The sequence below is a fragment of the Rosa rugosa genome, chromosome 5 (assembly GCF_958449725.1).
Source record: "Rosa rugosa chromosome 5, drRosRugo1.1, whole genome shotgun sequence".
NCBI lineage: Eukaryota > Viridiplantae > Streptophyta > Magnoliopsida > Rosales > Rosaceae > Rosa > Rosa rugosa.
Window position 1 is genome coordinate 12117920 of NC_084824.1, and position 16438 is coordinate 12134357.

Consider the following 16438-nt stretch of genomic DNA (forward strand, 5'->3'; position numbering starts at 1 on the left):
TTATAATGCTTGTGCCGATTCAAGCAGCTTTCTTCATTTATTTATGGCCCAATTAAGGTGGGAATTGAGTTAAGACAAAAACAAGTTAATCCAATTCTAAAATTTTCATAAATTTCACCAAAAAAAAGTTAGCCCAAACCACACAGTTTTCAAAGTTTCAAGTTGGCCCAAACATGAAAAGGTCAATTTTAGGGAAAAACAAAGGGATAAAATAAAATGTTGACAGTGGGATTTGAACCCACGCCCTTTCGGACCAGAACCTTAATCTGGCGCCTTAGACCAACTCGGCCATATCAACATTGTTGAACAACAATTAAAGAAATTCTTATTTATAATATATAGTTTCTTATCGAATTTTAGACACGACCATCTCTCGAAGACTCGAACTGAATTTCACACACTCGCTCTGCTCTAGTAGCGTCCACACATCCGAACAGAGCCAATACGGTTTCCATTATCGACTAAAACACCAAAAATTAACACCCGGTTGGTATTGAAGTTGCATTAATTAGCTACACAAGTTTCTGTCTTCTGGGTCCGGCCATGGCTTCACATATGTTGTGTGCATCCATCGTCACTCCTACTCCTGCATCAAACCTCACCAAGCTTCCAAGGCCTTCTTCTTCTTCATCACCACCCAGACTTCCAATTCGACTCGGGTCTTTCAAGTGCAAGGCTCAAAGCTCAAGCTCTCAGTCTCAGACTGTTTATCAGGGCGTCTATGGCCCTTGGTCTGTTGACTCCACCGACGTTAAAGAGGTACCACTAGCTATTCTGATAACCAATCCCATAAAACCCAGATTGAGTTTTCTATCTTAACTGTTAAAGCTTAAACCTTTTTGGTTTCTGGGCTGTTGTTTTTGGTGTGGCAGGTGATTCTGTACAGGTCAGGATTGGTGACTGCAGCTACGTCATTTGTAATTGCAGCTTCTACTGCTTTTTTGCCCGACAGTTTCTTGGCCACTGAGATTGTTAAGCCCAATCTTGATTACATATACGCAATTGGAGCTGGTGGGTTGGGTTTGTCCTTGGTTCTGATTCACATTTATGTGACTGAGATTAAGCGCACTTTGCAAGCGTTTTGGGGGCTTGGTGTTGTTGGGTCTTTGGCTACATATGTATGCTTGGCTCAACCAGCTGGAGAGGGCTTGGTTCAGTATGTTGTTGATAACCCAGTTGCTGTTTGGTTTGTTGGTCCTTTGTTTGCAGCGCTCACAGGACTGGTTTTCAAGGAAGGTAATTTTGAATAAATCAAAATGAGAGCTATGTAGAAGTAGAATATTGCATTGTTATCAGAGTAATTTTTAAATTGAGTATTGAACTTATCTCAGGTCTTTGCTATGGAAAGTTGGAAGCTGGAATTCTCACATTTATTATACCCATTGTTCTTCTTGGGCACCTGGTATATTGCTCTTGCATATGTCTTGTTCAAATTGATCACTTAGAATGTTGAATGCGAAGTGAATTATAGAAATCAGGTCATCGATCTTCCATATACACACTTGAAATAATACAATGAGAAGGAGAATAAATTTAAGGGCCCGAGACAACTGCCTTCTCTTATATCGTGTTTCATCGAGGCACTGATGAAGTACGCATTTGAAATACAGAGTGGCTTGATGGATGATGGAGTGAAACTTTCTCTACTGGGTTCATGGATGGCCCTGTTTGTATTATTTGCTGGAAGGAAGTTCACACAACCCATTAAGGTAGTCTTCTAATTGACCTGGTTGTAATGAAGATTCCTTTTTTAGTTTCTGTTACCATTTGAGATCAATGTGCAATGCATTTGCTAATGAACTAACTGTATTTTCACTTTCAAGGATGACATCGGTGACAAGTCTGTCTTCATATTCCAGTCTCTGCCCGAAGACGAGAAGAAGGCCTTGGTTAAGAAGCTTGAGCAACAGTAGTTTAGTTAGAATCCCAATTAGTATGATGAGCCGCAATGGCAGTTTAGTCTATAGTTCTACTGAACAAGAATTTTGTGCTAAACATACTGTACAAGCCTAGTGTAAAGCTACTCACCAAATGTAGAATGGTTCTTCACATTCTCACGGTGTCTTGGTGCTTGGTTATTTTGAATTGATAGGAACTAGAACTATTCATCTTACATATGAGATCATAAAGTCTGCGAGCCATTAATCTTGACATCAAATTGAGACCTGAATTTTATTGCTTCTGAGAAGCGACACTATAAGCTTAGTAAAAAGTCGCAACCATTTACAAAGCTGAACTCAAGAATGACATAGGAGAAAACTTTATTGAGCTGCAGACCAGCTTTCTTATTGAGAACAATAGATTTATTAACGAATTGATAGGCCAATTGGTGAAGGAAACTTGATAGGATGACCATGAGAAAAACTTGATCATGAATCCATCAGACTGCCACTGCCATTTTACTCTTCTTACTCCTCCTGGCCGTTACCCCAGCATCCACCGCATTTTCGGCATTGTTTGACTTCTTTCGCTTACGAGTTGGTTTCTTTTGCTCACAAGCTTCTTGCGGTGTAGTTTCAGTCTGGGGTGCTGGTGAGATGCTTTCTTTGGCTTCATCCACAGTCTCTTTACCGTCATTGTCAATTTCTTCCTGTTCCTGATCTTCTACTTCCTTTTCAGCTTCCTCTTCCTCTTCCAAATCTTCCAATTTCTGCTGCATGTCTTTTATGGCATTCATGAGATCCGTATTAACCTGTCAAATGAGGAAATCATAGAATAAGTCAACTACGCTTGTATCAACTGACTCGTAAAACTTTGTAACCATTTGAAGCTCAGATTAGATGTATCAGTATCAACTCGATCGGTTAAATTGATGAACACATAAGACATTACAATTGACCTTCCCAACAAAGCAGCCAGCCATACCTTTAGATTTTGGAGAAACTCAGCTATGTCAGTCGAACACAGCGGGCAATTCATGACATTCTTTTGTGGTCTCAGTGTTCTTCTTCCATGGCATGTCCTCTCTTTTATATAAGTCAAACCAGCAAAGGCACCTTCTAAGCATGCTTTGCAGAAGTTGTGAGCGCATGGTGTTGTAACAGGGGAAGTCAAAACCTTATGACATATATGACAGCCAAACTCTGCGTTGGCCACATTTTGTTCCGTAAACACATCACTATGCATAATAATAGTAAAACAAGTCATCACATACATAGTGCGATCAGAAAACTATACCTCTCTGGATCTCTTCTTCCATAATCTGTCTCTGCCGATGAGCTCTCTTCACTTTTACTTTCTTCCCCTCCTCTGCATCCCCACTATCCTCCACTGGTTGCTTGCTAAGTGGTGGAGGCTTTTTCCACAACCAGCACTCTTTTTCTTCCTGAGACCCAGAAATGACATGTCCAGTCACATTTTTAACTCGATATGAAATGTAAAGCTAAATCCTACTAAAGCAGCAATCCAAACAATCTTACATCGTAGTCCCACGATGGAGATCCTTTTCTTTCTGTTATATCGGTTGCCTTTTTCAACTCCTTTATAAATGGCAGAGGCCTTGGACGGTCCCCATGAACATCACTACAGAATGAGTTTCCAAAAGTTAATTGTGCACATAGAAATAGCGAGATTTGAGCAGGAGGTGTGGGGAATTCATTATACCATACCATGTCCAAGGAGCAGGTTCGTTATCACATCTCATGAAAAGGTATCTGCATACCTTAAATCCCTGCCAGAACAAAACTCTGTTACCAAACATATTGAGAGTCGAATCTAAGACTTGCTTTTGTAAATTATTCTATTGCAATCATGAGTGATTGTTTACCTGCGTTCCTTTCTTTCGCCAACATTTTTCAATTCTGTAAATCCCATCGTATCGCACCACTGCTTCTCTAGGCGCATATGAAGACCGCTTCTCTTTGTGGGATCTGCCCAAAAAAGAATAACTAAAATAATTGAGAAAATGCTTGCTAAAACATCAAAAGATTTACCTAGAGAACTATTACGGCGACACTGTAATCTCTTTGGGAATCCATACTTACTCAGCTTTTGTGCCATTATATGGAAAGAAAGGCATGATTTTTAATGGAAAACATCTAACTATATATGTCAGATTTGTCAACGCCAAACTATCTTTATTCCTAAGGAGTTGGGACTCAGAGGCAATAGCAATCAAGCAGTAGAGCAAAACTTAACTATACACAACTCACCTCACAACTCGCACTGGATAACCCATTCTGCAACTTAACCTCAGCGCTTCATTCATGTGCGTAAACTCCTGGTCTTTACTGTGTTCCTTGTTCGTCCGTTTATTTCCACTTAAATCTTTTCCACCACTGTAACCAAACGAGATTAGTACAACAAATAAAATGAAGCTGAATCAATAACAGTAATGAGTTTGTCATCTTTCAATACCTTCCGGTATAAATGAACCACTCGCCGTGGTCCTCATCGTCTTCATATCCTCCGGACAAAACTACCGACTGAGCACCATGCCTACTCTGCCCCGAAATCCCTGCAACCACAGAGCGATGAATCCCCCATTGCCTGCATTCCATCCTATACTGCCAAGTCCTCCCCACCAACACACCCTCATTCCTCTCCGGGTCATACTCGGCCGTTATGGGACCAAAATGGTCCTTAGCAGTAGTAACAAATATTCTTCCACTCGATGCATTAGCATTTCCAGCCTTCTTCGCTCGCTCGCTTCTGAATGCTTTGTCCGGACGGTCCTGGTTGTGAAGGTAATGCGCCACGGGGCGTTGGCCGTCGCCTGCGGTGGCGCGTTTGTCTACGTTCGCTCTACGAATCGCCCTCACAAGAACCTCGTTGATTCTCAGAGACGATGGAATCGGTTGGCGGCAATTTGCACATTGTCGTTTTCCTTGTGCTACGTATCTGTCGTAGCATTTCAGGCAGAAATTGTGACCGCAAGGTGTCTGGGAAACAAGGATCAGTAAATTCAATTCCGTCACATGTCCCAAAAAAAAAAAAAAAAAATTCAATTCCGTCAACACATTTGACACTAATTTCCACAACACAATTAAAATAATAATAATACAAATCAGTGAGACAAAAAAAAAAAAACATATATTTCCCAAGATTCGATAAACACGTACTTTTTATTTGAACAAACATAACATTAATCGAACTCCTGATACCTAAATGTTAATTCAATTTCTAACCCCGGCCCGCTTCATTACTTTTCTGTAAGAGAGTTGCGTTAAGACATTTTATTTTAGATTTCGATAAATTCATAAATGAATTGTTCGGATCATGAAAATTTAAAACGAAATTGTTTAATAATAAAGCTGAAAGCTGAGAATTATCCGAAACAAAATATAGTTGAAAGAGAAGATATAGAATTTTGCAGAGAGTGGTGTACTAACCGTAACAGGTCTCTCAGGAAGATGCATGCAAATCGTGCAGCAAAAGCTCCGTAGGAGTATTGCGTCATTACCACCGTTCATCTTTTTCTCGGAATCTGCGCCATCGCTATCGGACGGCAGCAATGCGGTTTTGGACATCAACGCCTGTCGTTTCCTGGCCTTTTCTCTCTCCGTCAATGACTCGTCGGCCTCCAGGGCTTTGATAGCGGCGATGAGACCGTCGTCGCCGCCTCCGTCACCTCTGGCGCCGACAGAATTCACAGCAGCCTGCTCGGAATCGGCCGCCGGAGCACAGTCCGGACACTCCCAGTCCAAAGCCTCGGCCACAGTATCGGGACGGACAGAGAGACAGGAGACGTGCCAGGGGGAGGTGCATGTGTTGCAGGGGAGAATCTCCTCCGGCGACGGCATCTGCTTGCACATCATGCAAATGCCGTCGTTGCAGGGAAGAACGGAGACGTCAGCCATATGAGCGAGGTCGTGGATTTCGTGAGTTTGTGGGGTCCAGCACGAAAAACTAGAGTAGCAGACTCCTCTTCTGTGACAGGGGGTGGGGAAGATGTCAAGATGTGAGTGGGGCTTTTATAGCATAGGCGGGGGTTTGAAAAAACTTCAACTTTTTGGTTTTTGGTATGAAATTTTGATTTTTTTGTATCTACCCTGGTTTATGAGTCGGGCGATATATAAGGGAAAATATCCAGGTACGTACACGTTCAACTGTCACGCTCCAAAACTTTAATGCATGACCAAAATTAGATGGATACAAATGTGTTGGGATTATTTACCAAAACGAGAAGGGCAGGTGAGGAGAATGTAGAAATTACCACCATGCATGTTTTTTGGGTACTGGGGTAGAAATTACAGGTGATTACGTAGTTTAACAGTGTTTTTAACTCTCGAATTCTATTGTTGTATTGAATGCACCCCATAATTCGATTCATATATTAGATGTACCGTAATTTCTTTTGTTTATTCTTCCTTACGCCGTATGTTTAGATGCGCCAATATTTTGCTGTATATTTGTTTATTTCCTTTTTTAGTGAAAACATTTATGTAAACTAGATACACGAAAATCTCGTTTGTCTATTTCTCTCTTGCGCTTTACAACTATATGCGCCGACATTTTGTTTGTATATTTGTTTCTTCCTCCTTATTTAGTGCAATCGTCTACGTAGATTAGATGCACCGTAATTTTATTTTGTTTGTTTTTTCTTATTTTGAAAATTAAAAACTTTAAATGCAATCTTTTACCTTTAGTTGGTTGCGCCGCAATTTGGTTAGTCTGTTGTTTTCGATCAAATAGTCAACGTGATACACATTTATGGCAAATAAAACAATAATCACATGAAATAAGACATCCACGAGCTTAAAAGTAACATCTATGATATAACGACAGACTATTAGTACCCTAGAAAAATAATTATTACTCTGTCACTTACCTTAGTTTCTTGTTAGTGAAGATTCGTGGTTGTCAGGGATTATGGCTATGAAGTTATGTTTAATTGATTCATTAACTAATTTTCCTCACCTATGGTTGAATCTAAATTCAACAATGAAGGATAATGAGACAAATACATTCATTTAAACTGCCTCATTATTCTACACTCTTGGATTTAGATCTAATAGGAGTTGAGCACAGCTGACTACAAAATCAATTGACTAACGAGACTATCTAATTGTGTTATATCTTGGTTTAGTTTTATCTTTTTTTTTTTTTTTTTTTGATTTTGTCAAGGGGAACCCAAATGCTTCCTAGGCCCAAGATAAACTCCTTCGGCGCATGTGAAATGCTCCAACTGTGCATGGCCACTTTGACAGCTTCGGGGTTCGAACCTAGGTTGGGGAGCACACCCAACTAGGCAAGAACCACTATGCCACTTGCAGTGGTTGTTTTATCTCTTACTTTCACTTTGTGAATAAGTGTGCTTATGTTTATTATAAACATATGTGTTTATCTGTGTTTTTTTTGTAGCTAATGGAACCCTATTTAGGTGATCATTTGATTATGTATTCATTCATGTTCGGCAAACAATAATAAGGACAAAAGAATGAATTTGTTTGGCTCCTTGTTCTCCAATGTTGAATTTAACTCTAACGACAGTTGAGCACGACTGAGTACATAATCAATTGACCACCATAGCACCATTACATGACTCCTAGCTAATGTCAATGACAATGCTATTTGAGATTTGGTGGGACTACGACTAACCTACAAATTTCTCCATTCATATTACCTTTGATGTCTGTAATCCTATTTTCAACCTGTGCCTTTAAATAATTAGAAGAAAAAAAAAAGGGTCAATGGAGTCGTAGTTTGCACGTCATGAAAAGTAAATTCACTCAACTTTTTTATTTTGTATTATTTTAATCTAGCTTTTACTTGTGAAGCTGTTAGAGTTAATCTGAATAGTGAGGGGGAGTGAAAAAAAAAAAAAGTAATGAGAAGTTCTTACGGAGGCATTGGTCGGAAAAAAAAAATTAAACCTCCTATCTGGTGTGTATTTGAGTAAATATTCTGACATGACAAAATGAATGTAGCATTGTGGTGGAATCTGTGGAAAAATAAATATTTGGTCTAGTGGCATAAGTCTCGTCGTGAATTTAGCTCATAAAAGACTGGTTGTTGTAATTCTCAATTGTTGATGTAATCAAAAAAATTAAATATAAAGGGTAGATGGCTAGACTTATAATTTTATTTTTTTTACCTGCTACCAACGTTTTATAAGAAATCAAATGTCATATTGAATACATGGAAGTGGTGGTATAGAAGGAAAGTAATATCTGAAAAATATCGAAATAAATGGAAAATAGTTTACTATTTTTACACAAACAGGAAAAAAAAATCAAGCACCACCAAAAAACGAATTGAGGTAGGGTAAAGTTATATTTGTTCAACCTTAATCCATATAACATAATCAGTTTTATCCTTACAAGTTTAATTTTTTATTTTGTAATCTGTTTGTTTATATTGTTTTTCTTTCAGTTTCAGATTATCTTTAGTGTCATATGAATTTCATAATTGATTCAATTGAACAATAATTCAATCTCAGATCACACTGTAGATAGATAATACGATTGAATTTCAGATGATAACTCGATCATATATGATTGAAGTGAAGAATAATACAACTGATGACAATGCAAAGGGACAACATATAAGATCAAAAGCGAAATCGTTCAACCTATTCCACCTTTAATAGGATTACAATCATTTCTTTTTTCAAGCGCAATGTAAGTGCATTGGTTTTTGTCATCGGATTGTTCTTTACACTTTCCTCACATTTTAAGTTCTTAATTTGTTTGAATAAACAGATTCAATTTCAGATTGTACTGGAAATGGATAAAAAGACACAAAAACAAAATCTAATAAATTCAAATTGAACAAGACGACAAATAAAGCGCAAACCTTAAAATACGATAGTGTCGAACTCAGATGATAAAATCGTACAACGATGCCTAGCAGCCTAGGTTTGCAACCTAGAACTCCAACTTGAACTCGAATGCCACACGAGAGGCTGAGGAACAATTTCGATGCAAAATCAATAGTGTAGAAACGCAATTGTATATTACCCTAAGTAAGGGTAAAATAGGAAACGAACATTAAAAAGATATGAGACTAATTGTACCGAGACATTATATCATTTAGAGGCTGAGAACTCGGGACCAATTTTATCTACTTATATTATTACAAAAAAGTAAGGAATTTGGATTATTTACTTATCTTCAATTCACGAGACTTGTACTTTTTCTTTTATATTATAGAGAGATTGATATTTTGACCTAGCTTTATCCTAAATTATTTCCAACCCCCCACCCCTCCACCACTTGGACTAAGGCCATGTTTGGTTGGTGGAAAGGAAATGAAAGGAAAGGAGGGGGGGGGAACCAATACCCCAAACGCAGGAAAAGAAAGTGTTTCATTTCCCAATGCCCAGATTCCACCAACCAAACATGGCCTAAGGGTTTCAAGACTTAATACTTTTAACCTTCTCTAGAGCTACAAGTCAAAACAACTTTGTACATTTCAACTTCGTGCCCTACTTTGTTCACATTATACAAAAGTTGTTGAATTTAATAATCGCATTATTAAACATCTAAACCATTTAATTGTATCTCAGATGGAGCCTGGAATTTTGAGACCCAAGATAAGTTTATAAAATAGCCCCATATATTAAAAAAAAAATGGTACTAGTACTGAGCAAATTATTTTTATTTATTCCAACAAACAAATCTTACTGCTATGGCGCTATCACTCAGTCTAATATTTTAAAAAAAATTGTTTTTATTTTTATTTTTTAGTTATGGTGTATTTGTTCGTAAAATCATCCAATTCAAGGATAATTTTTTCTAGACAAAGAATCGCGCATATCAATTGAGAAAAAAAAAATATATATATATATTGGCCCGAATTATTCGCCACCTACTCTGGTTAGTGGTTGTTACAGTGTTTCAAGATATCCAGAAATCAACGGTAAAGATCCGCACCCCAAACGCGACGTCGTTTCAGGGGGTTTATTCTCACTAAACCCTAAACAGTCGCATTCTGCACTATCATCCACTCTTCGCATGCGCATCCTCACTTTCCTAACCTCATCGATACCAATTGGCCACAGTTTCTTCACTCGCCTCACTCACTCCTCATCGTCTCTACCTCTCCGCTTCAGAACCATCGCCACCATGGCCGCTTCTTCCTCCTCCGAGGACTCGCTCCGCAAAGCCCTCTCCGAGAAGCTCTCGGAGGTCGAGAGCCAGGGCAACCAGGTCCGTTCTCTGAAGAAATCCGGCGCCGCCAAGACGGAACTTGACGCCGCCATTGAGGCCTTGAACGCGCTCAAGCTTGAGAAGGCGTCGATCGAGAAAGACCTCCAAGCCACCATCAGCGGCGGCGACGGCGGCTCCGTTAACAAGGAGGCGTTACGTCAGGCTGTGGTGAATACTCTGGAGCGCCGTTTGTTTTATATTCCCGCTTTCAAGATTTACGGCGGCGTTGCTGGCCTCTACGATTACGGCCCTCCTGGTTGCGCCGTCAAGTCCAATGTCCTAGGGTTTTGGCGTCAGGTACAGTACGATTCTTCTCCAATTTTTAGCTAAATTGGTATGAACTTATTTTGCTTTGCAATTCAAGCTGTTCATACTGAAGTGATTAAAGCGTTCTATCTGCTAATACTCAATTTTTATGCATACAAATGAAGAATAAGTTCATGTTCTACAATGGATTGAGAATAGATGAAAACAGAAACTTGTATGAGAAGCAAAATGTATTCGTTTGCTATGAGTATTTCATTACTAAATGCTAGAGGCTTCATACTTGTTTTGTTGAATTTTAATCATGTGTCTTTTGTGCTGATTCTATCGTGCTACTTTGATATGGATTCATGTATTCGGTTCTAGTCCTGTTTTTGAAAAGATGGGGAGAACAAATTGAAACAATTGAACAACAAATAGAACTAGATAAGGATCAGATGCCTTTTTTCCAAACTTCATATATCGTAGTTTATTCATACGTGGGTATTTGCTTCTACTTGTATTAGTTTTCTTGATATCTTTGTAAAATTTACTCTAACTGGCAAGCGAAACTTAAGAGTGGCATGGTGTTTCAAGTCTTATGGGATTCAATTTTGCAGCATTTTGTGCTTGAAGAGAACATGTTGGAAGTTGACTGCCCTTGTGTCACACCTGAGGTTGTTTTGAAAGCATCGGGTCATGTGGAGAAATTCACCGATCTTATGGTTAAGGATGAGGCGTCTGGGATGTGCTACAGAGCTGATCACTTACTCAAGGATCACTGTAAAGATAAGCTTGAAAAGGACCTCAGAATTACTTCAGAGATGGCAATGGAACTGAAAGAAGTACTTTCAAAATTAGATGTCCTCTCCGCTGAAGAGCTGGGTGCATGTATAAAGAAATATGGTATTACAGCCCCTGACACAAAGAACACTCTCTCGGATCCTTATCCATTCAACCTGATGTTTCAAACATCAATTGGTCCTTCTGGTGTGAGCACCGGGTGAGGTTTTAAAAACTCATGAAACATATTTTGTTCCTTTGTTTATGTATTAGTTCCCTACATGATATGTGTCCAGATAATTTCAAAAGCTTCCTTTTTCCATTAATCCTCCCTATTGTATATAGTGTCTTATAACATATATTCTGCTGCAGGTATATGCGTCCAGAAACTGCCCAAGGCATATTTGTGAATTTTAGGGACTTGTACTATTACAATGGGAACAAACTCCCTTTTGCTGCAGCCCAAATTGGCCAGGCTTTTAGAAATGAGGTCATACTTTTCTTCGTTTGATTCTGTGATACTGCTTTCCTTGTGGGCAGATATTTGTTTATATATTGATATGGCTGTGAAATTACAAAATAAAAATGGTTTGTAATATGTGGTTTCTCCTACCAGCCAATGGTTCTGTGCTCATTCTTCTTGATGGAAGGTCCAGATTCTGTTTCTTTGTTGGACTCATAGTTTATTCCTGATGCAGATATCTCCTCGCCAAGGTCTTTTGAGAGTCCGTGAGTTTACACTTGCAGAGATTGAGCACTTCGTTGACCCCGAAGACAAATCTCACCCAAAATTCTCTGATGTTGCACATTTGGAGTTTCTGATGTTCCCAAGGGATGAACAGAAGCCTGGCCAGTCTGCAAGGATAATCTCACTAGGTGAAGCTGTATCTTCTAAGGTTGGTTTCTATCTCATTTGACCTTACCTTGGTTGTGTTCTTCTCCCTATTTCATTGACATTGTTGTTTCTTAATATCATGTAGGATTCTAAAATTGTCGACAACGAAACCCTTGGCTACTTTATTGGGAGAGTATACCTCTTCCTCACTCGTCTGGGCATAGACAAGAACCGGTTAAGGTTCCGGCAGCACCTTGCAAATGAAATGGCTCACTATGCCCAGGACTGTTGGGATGCTGAGATTGAGACTTCATATGGCTGGATTGAGTGCGTGGGTATTGCAGATAGATCTGCGTATGACTTGAAGGCTCATTCGGTAATGACTTGTTAACTATTGCTAACGGACTTCAAGTAAAGTATAGATTTGCAGTCAAAAAGTATAAATATGCAGTCTTCTTTGTCAGTGATCATTATAACCAGATGGTAGGATTTATAATCAAGAAAGCAATTGCTATTGTTGTTCTATTTAATACGTCTGGTTCAGTGGTATTTTGAATGTGAACTAAAATTTCACTTTTTAAAATAAATTCATATACCCTCAGAATAGAAGATTTACAGCATAAACTGTTGCTATGAGGCTTGATATGATAGCTATATGCTCATCGATTATTGTTTTTTGTTTTATGGCAGGAGAAAAGTAGAGTTGATCTTGAGGCACAGGAAAAATATTCCGAACCAAGAGAAGTTGAGGTAATGCATTTTCATCCTGTGAACAGCCACTGTGTTTAGTAAACATGCTTTTTCATTACTGATTTGTTTTTGTAATTTCAGAAATTGGTTATATCTCCTGTAAAGAAAGCGATTGGTCTTGCTTTCAAGGGGGACCAAAAGAAAGTACTTGAAGCTTTGGAGGTGAATTCACTCTACTGGTTTGTCATTTCGTGACTTGATTGAAAATGGGATTTTGTGTTTATGCATGTATTGCCTTGTGCATTTCAGGCCATGAAAGAAGAAGAAGCTTTGAAAATGAAGACTGATTTAGAGTCAAAAGGGGAGGTAGAGTTTTATGTCTGCACTCTAGAGAAGAAAGTATCTATTAATTCAAGTATGGTAACAATTTCAAAGGAGAAAAAGAAAGAACACCAGAGAGTATTCACGCCCTCGGTAATTGAGCCTTCTTTTGGCATCGGTCGGATAATATATTGCCTCTATGAGCACTCATACTACATGAGGCCAAGTAAAGATGGGAATGAACAGTTTAATGTGTTCCGTTTTCCCCCTCTTGTGGCACCCATCAAGTGCACAGTTTTCCCGTTGGTTCAGAAGCAAGAGTATGAGGAAGTTTCTAAAGTCATTTCCAAATCATTGACTGCATCTGGGATATCACATAAAATTGATATTACAGGTATGGGAACTTAAGCCATTTTATGCTTTTAGTTGGAATTAATGGGTTACTGACCCTAATTTATAAACCAATTGGTTATGAGTTTGTCAACTGTTTGATTTTGGATTTTCCTCAGGTACCTCAATCGGGAAACGATACGCACGGACGGATGAACTGGGTGTACCATTTGCAATCACAGTTGATTCCGTATCTTCTGTGACAATCCGGGAACGAGACAGCAAGGATCAGATCCGGGTTGATGTGAGTGAGGCGGCGTCTGTTGTCAAGGATATAGCTGAGGGAGTGAGGACATGGGCGGATGTGTGGTCGGCTTTCCCACACCATTCTTCTGGCTCAGCAGACGAGTAGGCTATTTAAAACCATCATAGTCGACATATGATGTAGCTTTTGAGTCTGGAATTTTGTTACAATACAAAGCATACTTGGTTGCTAATTGGATACATACTTGTTCTTAAATTTGTTCGACAGTCTTCTATTGTCATTTCTTTTACTTATACCACTGCAATACAAGGTTGTGCAATAACAAAGCATTCCTCTGAATATGCAGCCTTGGGCATGCCAGCAGCACACTCTGGATCAATTAATTATCTATAAGCCTTCTCTACGTTAATGCCAGTTTGCAGAACATTGATGAGGTCTACCATTGCATCAAGTTGGTTTATAACTATGAAAGTTAAAATATATTGATACATAAAGTTAAACTTCCTATCCAAAATCGTTTCTGTTTGATTTTATGGCGGCGAATGATACATATTACAATTATATCATAGTGATCATACCATCTTTTCTAATTTTTCAGTCCCTTGGGAAGGAACCAGTCCTCGCCCTCGGTCACAATTAATTAATTAAGGGACATAGTCATTTACAATATTTCGTAATTTTATTATTTATTTTTTTAGGGATTTCGTAGTAATTCTTTTGTAAACTGTGATTTTCAATAATTTTTTAAACATTTTACATTATTTGGAAGAGAATTATTTTCAGTAATTACCCCGAATAGAATTGCTATGAGTGTATGGGGTAAAGGAAACGCTGTCGTTTCATTGTAACTGCTCGTATCTTAAATGCTGGATTTGGACTCTGCGAACAAAAATAGAAGAGAGCTTTTTGGGTCGGCGAGGGCAATAGCGATTAGAGGAACAAGATGCTGAGAGTCGCCGGAAGAAGGCTTTCCTCCTCTGTAGGCGGCGCGTGGAGGTTGTCGCAGACATCCCCAGTCTTTCTCTCTCGATCCCATCCACTTTCCTTCAACAACAACGACGAGTCGTCCTCCCACGTCCGTTCCAGATCCCCCATTCACTCTCTCCTCAATTCCCAATCTCCATTTCTCATCAGAGGTCAGCCCTCGGCTCTCACCTAGGGTTTTCTTATCTATAATGGCTTGCTCTGATTGTTTGCTTGTACGTATTATATTTGATCGCGATTCTAGCTCTGTAGATTCGGAATTTGCGATTGGATTAGCGATTTATGACTTTTTTGTGTTTTCTCTGGATCCATCTGTTTTCGATTTGGTTTTGGTTTTTAATTTGGAAACCTAGCCCCATTACTGTATTGCTGAATCTGTGTTCGTTCTAATCACCAGGGTTGGCATGAAGTTTGGCTTCAAATGTGTCCTTAGTAATGTTCTGCTTTTGTTTTATGAGATTCAATGTTGTTTACAATTGAAAAGAAAGGACTGAAATCGTTTAATTATAGTTAAGCCTTTGTTTGTTTTTATCTATTATCTGAAAAAATGTTTTTATATGCATTCAATCTTATTTCTATACGAGTCGTGGTTAATTTCATTAGCACAGTCGATACAATGACCGTGTGCGGCGGTGCATAGTGTCATATGTTAGCTGTTGCGATTGAGGTTTTTGGGAAAAATGGACATTTGTTGCTTTGACTGAGCATGCTTGCTTATTCTGTTGATTGGTCTGCACCTGGTCTTTCTGTAGCACAGATACATTTGCCTTCTAAAACTCCGTGTGTATGTGGCTAGGTGGGTCGGAACTGTAGTAAGGTTTCGTTATCATCTTTTTAGCAAGTTGATTAGAATATGCCTTGCCAAATACACCTCTCTCAGTAGCAGTGGGATGGAAAATGTTATGTCTCTCTTCAGTTTAGAATTGAAATTTATATGCATTGAGATAATAGTTTATGGAACTATTTTTATTGAAAGTTTGATTTCTCTCTACAGGATTTTCCTCTGACGCCCTCGCTCCTGGACATGATATTGGTGGTATGATCTCAGATGTCCCAGCTACTGTGGCAGCACTGAAGAATCCTTCTTCAAAGATTGTATATGATGACTACAACCATGAAAGATACCCACCTGGTGATCCCAGCAAGCGTGCATTTGCTTATTTTGTCTTGACAGGTGGAAGGTTTGTGTATGCATCCTTGATCCGGCTTCTGGTCCTCAAGTTTGTTTTGAGCATGTCTGCCAGCAAAGATGTCCTTGCTCTTGCTTCCCTTGAGGTTGACCTATCCAGCATTGAGCCTGGCAGTACTGTTACTGTCAAGTGGAGGGGGAAGCCAGTTTTTATTAGGCGTAGAACTGAAGATGACATCAAGTTGGCTAATAGTATTGATGTTCAGTCACTTCGTGATCCTCAACAGGACTCAGAGAGGGTTAAGGATCCAGAATGGCTTATTGTTGTTGGGGTCTGCACTCACTTGGGGTGCATCCCCTTGCCAAATGCTGGTGACTTTGGCGGATGGTTTTGCCCATGCCATGGTTCACACTATGACATTTCTGGTAGGATCCGCAAGGGGCCTGCACCCTACAATCTTGAGGTACCCACTTACAGTTTTTTGACCGAGAACAAGTTACTCATTGGGTGAGAATTGCTGGGCAGTTTTTTTTTTTTCTGGTGCCGAATTTTTACATGAGGTCTCATTATTCATAGTTCCTCTACATCAGGGAAAAAGTGATGTTTGCAACCTTAATTTTTTCTTTTTGCCTATTTCAGTTGTGATTTATACTTGGATTTTGTATCTGTTGTCTGCACTGGATGGAGTTCAGATTTTTGAATAACAAAAATAATCAAATTTTTGTTGACCATGTTTAATGTTTTATGGTATCTAATTATTCAATCG

At 39.1% G+C, this 16438-nt stretch overlaps 4 protein-coding genes and 1 non-coding gene across 5 annotated transcripts; 3 read left to right on the forward strand and 2 right to left on the reverse strand.

Moving 5' to 3' along the window:
- Nucleotides 1-217: 217 nt before the first annotated feature.
- Nucleotides 218-298, reverse strand: TRNAL-AAG (transfer RNA leucine (anticodon AAG)). The gene has a single exon. It is a non-coding gene; the product is annotated as a tRNA-Leu (tRNA).
- Nucleotides 299-407: 109 nt separating this feature from the next.
- LOC133712161 (uncharacterized) lies at nt 408-2053 on the forward strand. Its single transcript, XM_062138244.1, has 5 exons — nt 408-759; nt 873-1236; nt 1332-1402; nt 1611-1709; nt 1824-2053. The coding sequence occupies exons 1-5, from the start codon at nt 544-546 to the stop codon at nt 1911-1913; spliced, it is 840 nt and encodes a 279-aa protein (XP_061994228.1). The 5' UTR covers nt 408-543; the 3' UTR covers nt 1914-2053.
- A 116-nt stretch (nt 2054-2169) lies between these two features.
- On the reverse strand, nt 2170-5962 carry LOC133712159 (E3 ubiquitin-protein ligase ORTHRUS 2-like). The gene is made up of 9 exons (XM_062138243.1): nt 5331-5962; nt 4357-4880; nt 4152-4277; nt 3767-3869; nt 3609-3670; nt 3420-3522; nt 3178-3325; nt 2866-3083; nt 2170-2692 (listed from the first exon to the last, which is right to left on the reverse strand). The coding sequence occupies exons 1-9, from the start codon at nt 5796-5798 to the stop codon at nt 2381-2383; spliced, it is 2064 nt and encodes a 687-aa protein (XP_061994227.1). The 5' UTR covers nt 5799-5962; the 3' UTR covers nt 2170-2380.
- Nucleotides 5963-9879: 3917 nt separating this feature from the next.
- LOC133710793 (glycine--tRNA ligase, mitochondrial 1) lies at nt 9880-13897 on the forward strand. The gene is made up of 9 exons (XM_062136921.1): nt 9880-10388; nt 10955-11337; nt 11490-11607; nt 11816-12013; nt 12098-12328; nt 12643-12702; nt 12784-12864; nt 12952-13357; nt 13473-13897. Exons 1-9 carry the CDS (start codon nt 9897-9899, stop codon nt 13703-13705), a joined length of 2202 nt encoding a protein of 733 aa, XP_061992905.1. The 5' UTR covers nt 9880-9896; the 3' UTR covers nt 13706-13897.
- Nucleotides 13898-14434: 537 nt separating this feature from the next.
- Nucleotides 14435-16403, forward strand: LOC133710794 (cytochrome b-c1 complex subunit Rieske-4, mitochondrial-like). Its single transcript, XM_062136922.1, has 2 exons — nt 14435-14694; nt 15537-16403. Exons 1-2 carry the CDS (start codon nt 14502-14504, stop codon nt 16181-16183), a joined length of 840 nt encoding a protein of 279 aa, XP_061992906.1. The 5' UTR covers nt 14435-14501; the 3' UTR covers nt 16184-16403.
- The last annotated feature ends 35 nt before the right edge of the window (nt 16404-16438 follow it).

Coding starts and splice junctions, on each gene's coding strand:
- LOC133712161 (XM_062138244.1), top strand. CDS start 544: ATGGCTTCACATATGTTGTGTGCATCCATCGTCACTCCTACTCCTGCA. Junction 760..872: donor ACTCCACCGACGTTAAAGAG/GTACCACTAGCT, acceptor TTGGTGTGGCAG/GTGATTCTGTACAGGTCAGG. Junction 1,237..1,331: donor AGGACTGGTTTTCAAGGAAG/GTAATTTTGAAT, acceptor AACTTATCTCAG/GTCTTTGCTATGGAAAGTTG.
- LOC133712159 (XM_062138243.1), bottom strand. CDS start 5,798: ATGGCTGACGTCTCCGTTCTTCCCTGCAACGACGGCATTTGCATGATG. Junction 4,278..4,356: donor TGGTTCATTTATACCGGAAG/GTATTGAAAGAT, acceptor GTTTGGTTACAG/TGGTGGAAAAGATTTAAGTG. Junction 3,870..4,151: donor TATCCAGTGCGAGTTGTGAG/GTGAGTTGTGTA, acceptor TTTTTTGGGCAG/ATCCCACAAAGAGAAGCGGT.
- LOC133710793 (XM_062136921.1), top strand. CDS start 9,897: ATGCGCATCCTCACTTTCCTAACCTCATCGATACCAATTGGCCACAGT. Junction 12,014..12,097: donor GTGAAGCTGTATCTTCTAAG/GTTGGTTTCTAT, acceptor AATATCATGTAG/GATTCTAAAATTGTCGACAA. Junction 12,329..12,642: donor ATGACTTGAAGGCTCATTCG/GTAATGACTTGT, acceptor GTTTTATGGCAG/GAGAAAAGTAGAGTTGATCT.
- LOC133710794 (XM_062136922.1), top strand. CDS start 14,502: ATGCTGAGAGTCGCCGGAAGAAGGCTTTCCTCCTCTGTAGGCGGCGCG. Junction 14,695..15,536: donor ATCTCCATTTCTCATCAGAG/GTCAGCCCTCGG, acceptor TTCTCTCTACAG/GATTTTCCTCTGACGCCCTC.